At 38.1% G+C, this 16224-nt stretch overlaps 1 protein-coding gene and 1 pseudogene across 1 annotated transcript in view; one reads left to right on the top strand and one right to left on the bottom strand.

Annotated features, from left to right (window-relative positions):
* Positions 1-16224, top strand: part of RSPO2 (R-spondin 2) — a 181099-nt gene that overhangs the window by 87501 nt on the left and 77374 nt on the right. The window contains exon 2 of the mRNA XM_032760264.2: positions 2870-3058. Coding sequence (XP_032616155.1) covers positions 2870-3058 — 189 coding nt within the window. The remainder of the gene's footprint in view (positions 1-2869; positions 3059-16224) is intronic.
* LOC116813516 (nuclear receptor-binding factor 2-like) lies at positions 8248-9322 on the bottom strand (annotated as a pseudogene).

Raw genomic sequence — 16224 nt, 5'->3', positions numbered from 1 at the left:
TGAGAATAGTGCTGCAATGAACATATGTGTGTATGTGTCTTTATAACAGAAGGATTTATATTCCTCTGGGTATATACCCAGTAATGGGATTACTGGGTTGAATGGTTTTTCTGTCTTTAGGTTTTTGTGGAATTGCCACACTGTCTTCCATAATGGTTGAACTAATGTACATTATCACAAACAGTATATAAGCGTTTCTTTTTCTCCACAACCTCTCAGCATCTGTTATTTTTTGACTTTTTAATAATAGCTATTCTGACTGGTGTGAGATGGTATCTCATTGTGATTTCTTATTTGCATTTATTTAATATTCAGTGATGTTGAGTTTTTTCATATAATTGTTGGCCACATGTGTGTCTTCCTTTGAGAAGTGTCTGTTCATGTCCTTTGCCTGCTTGTTAATGATTTTTTTTCCTTGTGAATTTAAGATCTTTATAGATGCTAAATATTAGACCTTTGTCAGATGCATAGTTTGCAAATATTTTCTCCCATTCTGTAGGTTGCCTGTTCAGTCTCATGATATTTTCTTTTGCTGTACAGAAGCTCTTTAATTAGATCCCACTTATCAGTTTTTGCTTTTGTTGCAATTGCTTTTGGCATCTTTGTCATGAAATCTTTGCCTGTGCCTATGTACTAAATAGTATTACCTAGGTTTTCTTCCAGGGTCTTTATAGTTCTGGGTTTTATCTTTAAGTCTTTAATGCATCTTGAGTTAATTTTTATATATAGCATAAGGAAGAGGTCCAGTTTCAATCTTTTGCATATGGCTAGCCAGTTATCCCAGCATCATTTATTGAATAGTGAATCTTTTCCCCATTGCGTGTGTGTGTGTGTGTGTGTGTGTATGTTGAGATGGAGTTTTGCTCTTGTTGCCCAGGCTGGAGTGCAATGGCATGATCTCAGCTCACCACAACGTCTGCCTCCCAGGTTCAGGCAGTTCTCCTGGCTTAGACTCCCAAGTAGCTGAAATTACAGGCATTCACTACCATGCCCAGCTAATTTTGTATTTTGTTTATTTATTTATTATTTGTAGAGATAGGGTTTCTTGGTGTTGGTCAGGCTGATCTCGAACTCCCGACCTCAGGTGATCTGCCTGCCTCGGCCTCCCAAAGTGCTGGGATTACAGGCGTGAGCCACCGCACCCAGCCCCCCATTGCTTGTTTTGGTCAGGTTTGTCAAAGATCAGACAGTTGTAGATGTGTGGTCTTATTTCTGGGTACTCTATTCTGGGTACTCTATTCTGTTCCATTGGCCTATCTGTCTGTTCTTGTACCAGTACCATGCTGTTTTGGCTACTGTAGCTCTGTAGTATAGTTTGAAGTCAGGTAGCATGATGCCTCCAGCTTTGTTATTTTTGCTTATTATTGCCTTGGCTGTTTGGGCTCTTTTTGGTTCCATGTGAATTTTAACATAGTTTTTTCCAGTTCTGTGAAAAATGACAATGGTAGTTTAATGGAAATAGCATTAATCTATAAATTGCTTTGGGCAGTATGGCTATTTTAATAATATTGATTCTTCTATCCATGAGCATGGAAGGTTTTTCCATTTGTTTGTGTTATCTCTGATTTCTTGGGTAGTCTTTTGTTGTTCTCTTTATAGAGATCTTTCATCTCCTTAGTTACTTGTATTCCTAGGTATTTTATTATTTTTGTGGCAATTGTAAATGAGAGTTTGTTTGTGATTTGACTCTTGGCTTGACTGCTGTTGATGTGTAGGAGTGCTAGTGATTTTTGCATGTTGATTTTGTATCCTGAGACTTTGCTGAAGTTGCGTCTCAGTTTAAGGTGTGTTTTATTCATTCTCTTTACTCTTTCCTTCTGTAGTAACTACTAATCATGTATTGGAACGTTTCTGTTTTTTTTTCTTACATGCTTAGTACCTTTTTATCTTGTTTTGTGCTAGTTATTTAAAAGTGTTTTTGGTTATGTCATTCTCTTCTACCATTCCATTTGTCCATAGAATTTTTTTGTTAAGTTTTAGAATTTTCATTTCATTGTAATGTGCACATTCTTGCTTTTTCCCATGTGATTTCTAGTTATCCCTTTATCTCTTCCGATATTCTGTAGATATTAATTTTAAAGACTCCTTTAGAATGTCCTTATTTCTGGTTGCTCAGGTGTGAAGTTTTCTTGTTACTGATATTGATGACTGTTCCTCATGAAGGTTTACTTGCTCATGTGATTTGTTCATTTTGATGTTAAGGTAGCATTTCATGAAAGTCTAGGTCTCAGGACTGTAGAAAATATCTGGAAAGTAGTTCTATATTTATTTATTTTTTCCTTCTGGATTTTCCTGGATCTGGACAAATTCTTATTTTAACTTGTCAACACCATATAGACCCCATACTACAATGATAATTTTAATTTGGATCCCAGCCTTGTGGACTTGGTGTTCTGATGTCTCATGAATTATATTTTCTCTTGTGCTTACCTGCTCTGTGCTCTCAAGCTAGGGCCAGAATCCTCTGCTCTAGCCAGTTAGGGAGGGGGTCATGGACAAACAGCCCCCTTGACTCCATCTACATAAGGGGAGCTAAGTGCTAGATCTTCACATAAATATTTCTTGGCCTGGGTTGAGGACCTTGCCCTAAATTCTACCTCTGTCTGGTCTGACATCCCCATGAGCCATTCAGCTTTAGCTTCTGGCCTCAACTCTGCCTCTGAGTTTCCTCTTTGTTTCTAAGGTTGGTTGTGTATTAACAACTTTTTGGGTGGGGGAGGTAGAGGGAAGAAGGGGAGGGATATTTTATTTAGTATTTCTATGTGAGTATAGCAGAGAGAAAAGAAACATTTGTCTTTTCAGCAGGGTGTATTTACCAAAAGTCTGATTATACTCATAATTAAACACAATTTTTGTTTTTCTTTTACAGCTAGTTATGTATCAAATCCCATTTGCAAGGGTTGTTTGTCTTGTTCAAAGGACAATGGGTGCAGCCGATGTCAACAGAAGTTGTTCTTCTTCCTTCGAAGAGAAGGGATGCGCCAGTATGGAGAGTGCCTGCATTCCTGCCCATCCGGGTACTATGGACACCGAGCCCCAGATATGAACAGATGCGCAAGTGAGCATTTGGCTTTGTCTATCCTGTATTGCTGGGTATGCAACTTAGGAGAGGAGCTAAGTTGAAGATTTTGACTGATTTTTTTTAAAAAAATGTCTTTGTAATAGGTGATAGAAATAGTTTAAGCTTGCTGGATGTGGTGGGTCATGCCTGTAATCCCAGCACTTTGGGAGGCCAAGGTAGGTGGATCACTTGAGGCCAGGAGTTGGAGACCAGTCTGGCCAACATGAGGAATCCCCACCTCTACTAAAAATACAAAAATTAGCCAGGCATGGTGGTGGTGCACACCTGTAATCCCAGCTACTGGGATAGCTGAGGCACCAGAATCGCTTGAACCTGGGAGGCGGAGGTTGCAGTGAGCTGAGATAGCACCGCTGTGCTCTAGCCTGGGCAACAGAGTGAGATGTCATCTCAAAAAAAAGAGTCTAAGCTCAAACTTGGAAAAAATGAGTGTGGTAGGATAAGAGCACTTTTACTTTATATTTTGTATAGAACTGTAAGACACAATCACACATACACACTTTATTTTAGATTATGTAAGTAGTTTTTTAATCACAAGGATCTCAAGTACAATCTTGTTTGACAGATTTTTGTAAGGAGTACCTACTCAGTGCTTATAAAAAAAGTCAAACCACAAAGGAATTTAAGTACTTCATGCTGAGAAAAATCTCTCTGATTTACCAATTTCTATAACTTCTTTTTCTCTCTTTATCTGAGTTGGTAATCCTTCGTTAGTCTAACCTGCAATTAAATATATGGTAAAGGTGGTTTTTTAAAGTACCATTACTGATATAACTAAAATGTTTAGGTTATTTTAAAGTAATCTGAGTTATAAGTTTAACAACTATTTAAAAAAGTTTAAGGAATGGCATTTTGTACATAGGAATGAGGGTGCAATTTTTCATCTTCTAATCCAAAAATCACTTACAGAATGAGTCTCATCTTCTAGGTCAGCCATAGAAGTTGTGGTTTAAAAAAATAAATGAGATACCAAAGGAACATCCCTTTCTTTAAGGAACTCAAGTTTTAAGGGATAGAAGGGATAAGAAAAAGGGGACCACAGAATAAAATGACAAATGGTAAGCAGGTTATTCATAATTTAATATATTAAGTGCTGTGTCAGTAATCATTAAATCACTCTCATATATATGTGAGATAATTAAATCTCATATTTATGAGAGTGATTTAATGATCTCCCATTAACACACTGTGTATGTGACTATTCAGGCAAGACAGTCTTTAGATGAGAAGAGTTTGAATTACATCATCCAAGGACAATATTATTTTGGAAGGTGGCAGAACTAGCAGGGGCTGGTTAAATAAATTCTAGAACAAAGGAACCACATATATGTAAAAACAATGTGTTTGGGGAACAAGAACTCTCACCTGGAGTGTTATTTGGCATTTTGGCAATGCAATTCTCTGTTTCATGGGACCTGTCCTACATTGCTTGATATTTAGTGTCCTTGGTCCCTGCCCATTAAATGTCCTTTGTGTCTTCACTACTATTATAAGCAAAACTTGTCCCCAAACATTTTTAAACACTTCCTGGAAGAGCAGTACAGTAGCTGGATGAAAACCATTGAAGAGCATGTGCCTAGTGGGAGGTGTGGTTGGAATTGAGAAGGAAAGGGAGGCTGCAGTGCAACTGATAAAGGTGTTTCCTGCCAGGCTAAGAAGCCTTGGTATTATCTGAGGGTACTGAGTAGGCAGTGAACTAAAGAGAATGCTTTAAGATAATTCTAGCAGAAGTGAGGGAGATGAATTGGAGAGGAGCAAAAAGTAGAGAAAGACTATTATAATGATTGCAGATTAGAAATCTTGTTCTGATGATTTATTTTTTGTGGGTAATGAATTGCAGAGGCTTTAAAAATAGAACCAGTGGGGCCTGGTAACTAACTGGACAGGGCTAAGAGAAAGAATCAAACTTGATCCTAAGGTCTTCTAGCTAAAGTACTGGATGAAGTTATGTTGTTAGCAGAGTTAGAAATATTTAGGCTTAGAGGAAACTTGGATCTACCTTCATTTCATGGAATTGTTTGGATTAGTATTTAAAGGAAACACCTCCCCACCAGTTATAGACTGGCTTGCAAATATGTTTGCAAATATGAATTTTGTTCTTATGGCATATGATTTAGGCTACCTGATAATTTATTTCTCATAGTTTATAAACTTCCAGAGGAAGATAGGTTCCACCTTGGAAAGGATTCCTGTTCAGATTGCTTTAGACTACCTATGCGGGGGTGGTTTGAGTCCACAACTTTATGTGTTTCATTCCAGACTATTAGTGCACAAGGAAGACAAGGCAAGAGTGTAGATGGATAGAAACATTTATTCCAAGTTCTAGGGCTGGCATTGTATGTACTGTATATGGACAATAGGGTGGCCATATAATGTATTACTCAATGTGGAACACTGGGAAATGAAAGGGGCTGCCATTAACAACTATGCAGGGAGATTGGATGTAAACCAGGACTATCCTGTGCAAACTGGTATGAATGGTCACCTGAGCAATACTTTGTAGTATATCAATGGAGTCTTCCTTAGATACTCTCAGGCAGGAGTTAATAGCACATTTTGGCTTAGTTTTCTCAGAAATGGAAAGGAGAGCAGTGACTGTAAATCAGCCTTAGAAAGAAAATCTGCGTATGAAAAAGGGTTTGCTGTGGATAGACTTCTTGTAAGTGAATACAATCAATGTTGGAGTTTACTGACCTAGAGGAAATCATTACCTGGTACAAGCAGGAAGTGCTATTAACAAGACCCCATTAGAGCAAAGTGAAAAATGGAAAATTATTTCTTATCAGTATATGACTTTGGATAATCATGTTTCTTTCATGACAATTATTTGCTCTTTTTCATGACCAGTTTGCACATATTGCATTGATATTTGTATTTAGTTCAGGGGATGAGAAAGACTTAAATTGGAAAAGCTGTCACAGACTTAGAATTTGAAATCATATCCACTTTTCGCTTCCTTAAAAGATTATTGCTCAATAGTAGAGAAGAAAATTATTATTTTAGCAATAGTAGCCTAAAAAAATCTTGTAAGTGAAATTTGCTCATCTGTTTCCTAATCACTAGAGTATGATTTCCAATGTAAAGCAATATCCTTCTTTTGAAGGAAGATTTGCTCTCTGAAAAGTTGTCTGAGATTGACTTCTTGGTACAGACCGTATGAAGCTTAAAAAATTCAACCATACTTATGGAAACCAATTCAACAACTATCTGAGTAATTCTGTGAATACATGTACTAACAGACACTAGAAGCTGCCATTGTCCCTGATACTATGTTAGATGTTATTTCACTAGTATTTTTTCTCATTCATTAATGAAACCATTTACATAAAACTTTATTTTTTAAATTGTTCTAAATAATCCTTGTAGAAAACTTAGAAAAGTACCCAGGCCTAAAAAAAAAAAAAGCAAAAGCAAACACTTCTCTCAAAGATAACAACAGTTAACAAAAGATAACAAAAACCATTTTGTCTTCTGTTCTTGACATTTTTGTTTCTATGAGTATTTGTCGTTATCCTCACAAATGTGTCATTGTGTTTTGTAACTTGTTTTAATGAATTATGAACATATTTTCATGCCATTAAATATGGCTGCAAATATTCTACTGAATGGTTATACTATATTTAGTTAATTGCCTATTGAAATTTGCTTTTAGTTTTTCATGATTATAAGCAGTTCTATGAAAACTATTCTTACACATAAATTCTTTCTCATACACATATTTTTACACATTTGCATGGCTTATTTTTATAAGATAAACTTTTAAACATAATATATGTTTTAAAGATATATATTGCCAAATGGATTTCTAGAAAAGTTGTATCAGTTTACATCTTCACTAACAGTGATCATTTTCACTTGCATCTGGCTATTAATAACAAGTATAAAACTTCATTTTTGTCTTACTGTGCTTTTTCTTTGATACAAATGAAGCTGAACATGTATTTGTCACTTGAATATTGGCATTGCAGGATGTTTACCAGAGTCACTGCCCCCCTTTTTTCTATTTGCACAACTGTCATGTTTTTAGTAATTAAAAAATAAACTTTTTGAAGTATCATGCAGAATTCTAAATTCACAAATAATAAATGGAGTGTTTAATGAACTATTACAAAGTAGATACATTTAACTCCCACTGATGTCAAGAAAGAATGTTAGTACTACTCACTCACTAACTTCCCATTCACTACTGTCTTCTCCTTTGGCATAACTACCATCCTGACTTGTAAACAAAACACAGATAAAACATTATTCATGGCAACACTATTTTTTTTAAACACTATTACTTTATTGATTTCTTACAATCAAATACCGCCAACTAGCATTACTTCCACTCTTGCATCATTAAAAACAAAGTGTATTTCCTCCTTGGTATTTTCAAATGATGCATTATACAATAAAGTTAGAACTTGAAATGCACCCTGATTAATTATGTAAGCTGGTAATTTGTTTAAAAAAGCATAATAATTTGGTTCCTTTCTTCGTAAAATGGAAATTTAAATATTTCTTCTGATAGTCTTGAGGTTATCATTATGAGTAGTGCAAAGTGTGGCACATATAGTTTCATCTAGAAGGATGCGTGTCTTATACACCTTAAACAAACAAAATGTGCGTTAACAAAATGCATACAGTTAATGCATGATAGAAAGCATGTTTCAAATAGAAGGCAGTCCCTCCGGCCACCATATTATTTAGGTTTTTCATTATCATTTATGGCATTATGGATTAATTACACATAACTTTTATACATTTTAACCCTGAAGATAAGAATCTTCAGGGTTATGTAAATGGTTTCATTAATGAATGAGAAAAAATACTAGTGAAATAACATCTAACATAGTATCAGGGACAATGGCAGCTTCTAGTGTCTGTTAGTACATGTATTCACAGAATTACTCAGATAGTTGTTGAATTGGTTTCCATAAGTATGGTTGAATTTTATAAGCTTCATACAGTCTGTACCAAGAAGCCAACCTCAGACAACTTTTCAGAGAGCAAATCTTCCTTCAAAAGAAGGATATTGCTTTACATTGGAAATCATACTCTAGATAATCCTGGTTTGGATCAGGAGAAACCGAACCTCCATGAGTTTAGCGTCTGCCAAGTCAGAATCATTAGCCCAAGTGAGTGAATGAGATATGCTGCGCATTTCACAGTCACTGTTTCCCAAGTCCTGGCAATGCCTCTGCTCCCACAGTCCACCAGATGAAGCATTTCCGGGATGACCCTTCTATGTGGTTTTCCCTTTTCATTTTTTTTTTTTTTTTTTTGCTGGATTAACGATTACTGTATTATTTCCTCTTTTCCCCTTTTCTGTGGCCTTCCATTTCAATTATTCATAAATCCTTTCAGAATATCCTCAGAGAGCTCCATAAGAGGAAGTTCTGGAGATGGAAAATCCAAGGGCAGAAGATTGGGGACAGGAATGTCCTTGGCTTTCCCGGTATTTGCTGCGAACTTCTGCCAGGTTGAGGAGGCTGTAGCAGTTTGTGAATGTGGTGGCAAGCTCCATAACTCTGATGTTTCTACAAAATCAGCATCTACATCCAGCTCCTTTTCTATTGGACCTTTTAGAAGTCTGGCCTTTTCAGCCTTTAGTTGTTTATTTTCTTCCCTTAATCTTTCATTCTCTGCCACAAGGAATTCCACATGCCTCTTCAAATCTGCAATTTTGGTTGCCTGCTCCTCTATAATTGTTTTATCATCTTTTGGGGCTTTGCTTCCAATACATGGCTCTGCTGGCTCACTCTTTTGCTGAAGTAAATATAGTAGTGTGTCTGGATCCCTGTCAAAGATCCCCTGAATCTCAGGCAGGCATTTCCCCGTGGAAGGGCTGTACTTCTGAGAAAGGGGACTCTGGCCCTCTATATCCTCTGCAGAGGGTTTGTGAGATGCCTGAAGATGGGCAGCTACATCCTTGTCTGTGTTCTGCTGGGCTTTCAATCTTTGTTCACGCTGGGCCCTTTTCCATCTCTCTTGGATGAGGAGGAGCTGTTTCATATGGCTATCCCTTTGCAATTCCAGTGAAAGATGAGCCTGCTCAGACTGTGTCAGCTTCAAGGCTTCAGAAAGATACGCTGCAGCCTTTTTGTGACAAGAAATAGCCTCTTTGTATTTGCCTGCAGCTAATAAACAGTCTGCTCATCTGCTCTATTGATGAGCCAGGTTGAGGGGTCCTTCATTACTTCCATAGACCCCGGGGTAAGCGGCAGCCTTAGGAAGGGGAGTAGTGGTGCCGGGGAACATGGAGGGGACTGCAGGGGAGCGTGACGCAGCCGAGGAGACTGCGGCCCCTCTCTGCGCCCCAAAAGCCACCGGTAGGTGCTGAGGGAGCCAGCAGTATTTAAACTAATTACAAGTTGGAAACAACTCAAATGTCCAAACAATACAATACCTAAAAAATATAGTATATTAATATTGACATTGAACAGAAAGCAAGTAAAAGCCAGTGGAGGAGGCTGTGACTAAGTCACTAGGAAAACAGAGCAGATGATGTCCCAGAAGCAGAAGTGGGAAGGCTTGAGAAGAAGCAAATGGTCAATGTCAGTGTTGCACTGTTTAAACAATAGAGTTGTTGACCTTCATACGAGCCATTTCATTGTTTTTGTTGGGTCTCTATCCTGATTGCTATGATTTTGGGGAGTACATGGAGTCATAGGAAAGCAGCCAGTGATTATATACACTCATTCTCTTCTTCCTCTAAGTGTATTTAAAAAGAGAATCTGATAACTGGAAGGCTCACACAGATGGGGAAGTTGGGGTGTGTGTCTGTGTGTTTATGTGTGTGTGTGTGTCTGTGAGTGACAGGAGACATAACTAGGAAAGAGCCAGCTGAGGAGGATAGACAAAAAATAATGAAGAAACAAGATCACTGAAGGGACAGAAGAGGATAGAGTCCAAAATATAGGTGGGAAAATTAGCCTTGGACAAACATTTATTCAGCAATTTATGAAGTATCTACCTCATGTCAATCAAGGTTAAGGATTCTTTTTTGTCATGTACCAGGAAGGTATCAGAAATATGCTGAAATTAAGGAAAAAGCAGTAAACTTTTTTAACCTCCAAATTTATGTACAAGAAAACAATATACTTTGCCAGAAATAGTACTTTGAAAAATCATCTGTAAACAAATACAGAAATGACATATTTTATAATTTTAGATCCGTGAATTTTCTACATTTTAACCATTTCTGCTACATTTTACGATTCTACCCTCGTTTTGACATTTTGTGAAATATGTATTTAGGCTAGGAAAACACAATGTTTTGTTTCCTTTTTTTCTCCTTTCTTTCCTTCCTTTTTTTTTTTTTGTTGTTGTTGTTGTTGCACAGTCATAGCTCACTGAAGCCTCAATCCCTTCTGTGCTGAAGGGATCATCCCACTACAGCCTCCCCAGTAGCTGGGACTACAGGCATGTGCCACTATAGCCAGCTAATTTTTTAAAAAAATATATTATTAGAGATGCCTGGCTGTTATTTATTTATTTAAATATTTTTAGAGATGATGTCTTGCCATGTTGGCTGGTTTCTAACTCCTGGCCTGAAACAATCCTCCCACTTCAGCCTCGCAAGTAGTTGAGATTACGGGTGTGAGCTGCTACATTTTGCTTTTGAAATGAAATGACACAGGTTTTAAAAACTAGTAATTTTTAACATATAAGAAAACCCAAAGTTAAATATCATCTTTTAATTTGTGAACTCCAAGATCACTATTTAGGTGTTTTTAAAGAATTACTAGATGTCATCAAGTTTGAATGCCTTTAGAAACACCTGTTTTCTTGTCTTGCTTTCTTTCTTTTTTTTTTTGAGACAGTCTCACTTTGTCTTCCAGGCTGGAGTGCAGTGGTTTGGTCTCAGCTCACTGTAACCTCTGCCTCCTGGGTTCAAGCAATTCTTGTGCCTCAGCGCCCCAAGTAGCTGGGACTACAGGCGCGCGCCACGATGCCTGGCTAAGTTTTTTTGTATTTTTAATGGAGATGAAGTTTTGCCATATTGCCCAGGTCAGTCTCGAAATCCTAAGCTCAGGATATCCCCCCATCTTGGCCTCCCAAAGTGCTAAGATTACAGTCATGAGCCACTGTGCCCGGCCTGTCATTCTTGAATAATGTAATTTAATGATGCATTTGGGGGAAAAAAAAGTCTAGGTATTTAAAATTAATATAAATATGTTTGAAATGTCTTTAGTCAAATCTGGACAACTGTGGACACACATATAATTATTCTAAGTACCACAAATTCTATATAATGTATTTGAAGATCTATAAAGATACAGACTTCCAAATATATTGATGTAACCCCAGTATGTTTGGGATTACTGAGAAATAAAATTAAAAATAACAAATGTCTTCATTTGGAGGATACTTAGACCATTAGGTTGGAGACCATCAGGTTGCATATGAAACTGATACAGAATTAGACAACAGTATTAGATAGCATCATTACATAAAGTGGTGCTGAACCCCAGTGGGCCAATGGGGTTAGTATGTTGCACAGTTATAGAAGGGATCACAGAAAGGACAAGTTAGTGGTTAGATTAGAACAGTCATGAAAAATTGTGGGGCTCAGCTGTATCCTTCCCTTCCTTCACCATCTAACCTGGGTGGCGAGGCTGTGAAGAGTTAGGGGCATTCTAGGTTTAAAGGAAATGCATGAGCATGAGGGGTGAAAGGACCAGTGACAAGACCTGATAGAAGACCTGGAGATAGGTGATTGATGTTGACCAACTAAAGTTAATAGGATTCAAATTCAGGGACTGTATTCTGATTACACTTAAACAAGAAATGTTCTAAATCATGTTTTAGAGTTATTTTACTTTAGGTTTAATCTTTAGCAAACCAGCACATGAATAAGGGCTACATTTTAGAAGCCTATAATATTCTTTAATTTTGGAATACAGGCAGTGCTGGAATTAAGGAAGCCTGATGAAAACAGCCACTTGCATGGTTTTCCCAACAGTATTAGTAGCTATTTATCTGATGAGGAAAGAGGGGGGAAGACTGTAATTTAGGGGATGGCTTAGGCTGCTTAATACAGCTTACACGTTTAGCAAACATTTACTGCTTATATGCTAGGCAGGGCTAATGCGTGTTTTTATATAAAAAAAATGGAATGGAATTGAATGTGCTAAGAACTGTGAGAGTGACACACTGGCTGCTCAGGGAACCCATGGGGCATCAGCTGACTTGCCCTTGGAGATGGGTGAGTCTTCAGATTTCCCAAAGAGTGTGTTATAAAACTATTTTGAAGGAGGAGTAGGGTGAGTAAGAGTAAGAGGGTAAAGAGTAGTCACTTGAGCATTGGAACGCAAAGTGTGAGAAATGGAATCTTGGAAGCTGAGGATGGAGGATTCATAAGCTGGGAAGACATATAATGCTCTTGTTGTAGAATATCGTCTGATGTCAGCAGGGGAAATAGGTTGAGCAGAGAGCCAGAGAGGAGGCACAGAGACCAATTAGGAAGCTGTTGCTGTAATCCCAGGCCAGAAACCAGGACTTCAGCTAAGGCAGTGGTACTTGAGGTGGGGAGGAAGAGACAGATTCAAGAGATTAGAAGATAGAACCAGCCGAAGGTGGTTCATTGGACACAAGGGTAACAGAGAGGGAAGAGACCTCAATGACTCACAGGTTTCTGCCTTTTTTTTTTTTATTATTATACTTTAAGTTTTAGGGTACATGTGCACAACGTGCAGGTTTGTTACATACGTATACATGTGCCATGTTGGTGTGCTGCACCCATTAACTCGTCATTTAGCATTAGGTATATCTCCTAATGCTATCCCTCTCCCCTCCCCCTACCCCACAACAGTCCCCGGTGTGTGATGTTCCCCTTCCTGTGTCCATGTGTTCTCATTGTTCAATTCCCACCTATGAGTGAGAACATGTGGTGTTTGGTTTTTTGTCCTTGTGATAGTTTGCTGAGAATGATGGTTTCCAGTTTCATCCATGTCCCCACAAAGGACATGAACTCATCATTTTTTATGGCTGCATAGTATTCCATGGTGTATATGTGCCACATTTTCTTAATCCAGTCTATCATTGTTGGACATGTGGGTTGGTTCCCAGTCTTTGCTATTGTGAATAGTGCTGCAATAAACATACGTGTGCATGTGTCTTTATAGCAGCATGATTTATAATCCTTTGAGTATATACCCAGTAACGGGATGGCTGGGTCAAATGGTATTTCTAGTTCTAGATCCCTGAGGAATTGCCACCCTGACATCCACAATGGTTGAACTAGTTTACAGTCCAACAGTGTAAAAGTGTTCCTATTTCTCCACATCCTCTCCAGCACCTGTTGTTTCCTGACTTTTTAAATGATCACTATTCTAACTGGTGTGAGATGGTATCTCATTGTGGTTTTGATTTGCATTTCTCTGATGGCCAGTGATGATGAGCATTTTTTCATGTGTTTTTTTGGCTGCATAAATGTCTTTTTTGAGAAGTGTCTGTTCATATCCTTTGCCCACTTTTTGATGGGGTTGTTTGTTTTTTTCTTGTAAATTTGTTTGAGTTCATTGTAGATTCTGGATATTAGCCCTTTGTCAGATGAGTAGGTTGCAAAAATTTTCTCCCATTTTGTAGGTTGCCTCTTCACTCTGCTGGTGGTTTCTTTTGCTGTGCAGAAGCTCTTTAGTTTAATTAGATCCCATTTGTCAATTTTGGCTTTTGTTGCCATTGCTTTTGATGTTTTAGACATGAGGTCCTTGCCCATGCCTATGTCCTGAATGGTATTGCCTAGGTTTTCTTCTAGGGTTTTTATGGCTTTAGGTCTAACATGTAAGTCTTTAATCCATCTTGAATTAATTTTTGTATAAGGTGTAAGGAAGGGATCCAGTTTCAGCTTTCTGCAGATGGCTAGCCAGTTTTCCCAGCACCATTTATTAAATAGGGAATCCTTTCCCCATTTCTTCTTTTTTTGTCACCCAGGCTGGAGTGCAATGGCACAATCTTGGCTCACAGCAATCTCCGCCTCCTGGGTTCAATCAATTCTCCTGCCTCGGCCTCCCAAGTAGCTGGGATTACAGATGCCCACCACCATGCCCGGCTAATTTTTGTATTTTTATTAGAGACAGTTTTCACCATGTTGGCCAGGCTGGTCTCAACTCCTGACCTGGGGTGATCTGCCTGCCTTGGCTTCCCAAAGTGCTGGGATTACAGGCGTGAACTACCATGCCCAGCCAGGTTTCTGCTTTTAAGAATTGTATAAATACTGGTTTATTGGATATTATTATTGGGTTATTGGATATTATTGTTGATTTATTGGGATTATTGGATATTATTATTGATTTTGGTTCTGATTGATAGCAAAAGGAGTTCAGGTTTAGAAATGTTGACTTGAGATGACACAGTTGTGTAGAGATGTGCATTGGAGAGTTGGATACCTGAGTCTGTTTTAGATAAAAGCCAGTTAGGATCTAGTATCTCCTTGCTATCCTGTCACATCTGACGATCCTATTAATACTGATCAAAAATACTGATCACAGGTGCAGATGTTACCAGGAATATTTATTATGCTTAAATGCTTACCAGGATGCTAATATATGGCTAAACCTGAATCTGGTGGGAGTGAAACTGCTACATAATCTACCTATAGCAAAGATATGTGATACCTCCAAGAGTCCTTCAAGCAGAGGGCCATATATTGGGAAAATTATTTTCCTCTACAGTGAATGGCAAATAGGACCACCTCACAAAAATTTGTGTAGTTTTTTTACTTAGGTCTCTGTCTCTCTCAGCCCCACTCCCCCAAACTTTACCTATGTTTTTTATTGGTCATGACCCTTTCACTTCTACTGACTATGTATTTTCATCATTATCCCGTCTCCATCATTCCCAAAGATAGGAGTTGTTCATTGTTGACACACACTGCTTTGAAACCTCTTCATATTAGAATGAAGTGGTTCTCAAAGTGTGCGTCAGAACCACCTGTTAAAACACAGCTTGCAAGATTGCACCCCCAGAGTTTCTTATTCAGTAGATCTGAGATGGAGCCCGAGAATTTGCATTTTTAACAAGTTCACAGGTGTGGCTGACCTGGCTGGCTCAGAGACTACACTTTAAGAATCACTGCTACTGTGTAATAATTATGTCACTAGTTATGGAGTAGCAGACTTCATATTTAATGGCAGACAAGTGTCAGTACCTTCCAAGCATATGAGGATATTATGAGGAAATGTGTATTTCTCCCCACTTCTCTCATTCACACATACCTGTTTATGGGCTGTACTGATCATGAGCTGATCATGATAGAATGTGTTAGAATATGCTGGCTTTTGGGACAGCCTTTCACTGCGCTTGTCTCTCCCCTTTCCTAACTTTTTTCTCTGCCTCCCGTACTTTCTCATACCACGTTTCTTCTTTCTCTAAGATTTTCACTACTTTATGTGTTCTGGCACATGCATTTTAATTTGTAATTGTGTCTTGTATCTTAGAACTAATTTATTCTATTCTGTTTTTTGTTGATAAAGTTCTGATTGAACTATAGCTTCTACATAAGTAGAATCATTTTAAAGCTTTATTTTGTGCTATAGTTTAAAAGAAAGGAAGTGGAGGGGAGTGTTTGCAGACAGGAGAACAGGGATCATGGTGGACCGTGAAGCCAGACTCCCTTCTTGCTCAGTCCACAACTGGCTTCCAGGTTAGTGGTTGGACAGGTGCCTTAACTTACTCTTTAACAATGAGTGAACTACATAGTCTGAGCCCCAGTGTCCTCATGTCTAAAAACTAGCAGAGACTGTGAGATCATTGCTCTAACATTCTGTGGTTCTATAAATGCTTCCAGAAGTTACTGCCTTTTGACATTCCAGACCAGCCTGTCTCCTCAAACTGCAGATAGAAATGGCCATTCTAATACACTCCTAACAACCCTATGATATAGTTAAACATTACATTCTACTCTATAGTATTTGTAAACATTTACATTGCACATTTGCACTCTGACAAGCTCAGAGAGGTTTACAAACCTACCCAAAGCACACACAGTATGGAGAGCTAAGAATAGGATCTAGGATTCTAACTCTAATGCCCGTGTTTCTTTAATTAAACCATGCAGCTTCTCTTGGAGAAAACAAAATAAAAAATGCATCATTTGGTCCATGTTCAACTGCCCATCATAAAAAAGAAATACATCATTGGATAGGGTTAGGATTTTT

This window comes from Hylobates moloch, unplaced genomic scaffold (assembly GCF_009828535.3).
Source record: "Hylobates moloch isolate HMO894 unplaced genomic scaffold, HMol_V3 SCAFFOLD_9, whole genome shotgun sequence".
Classification (NCBI taxonomy): domain Eukaryota; kingdom Metazoa; phylum Chordata; class Mammalia; order Primates; family Hylobatidae; genus Hylobates; species Hylobates moloch.
This window is presented reverse-complemented; position numbering and strand designations above follow the sequence as displayed.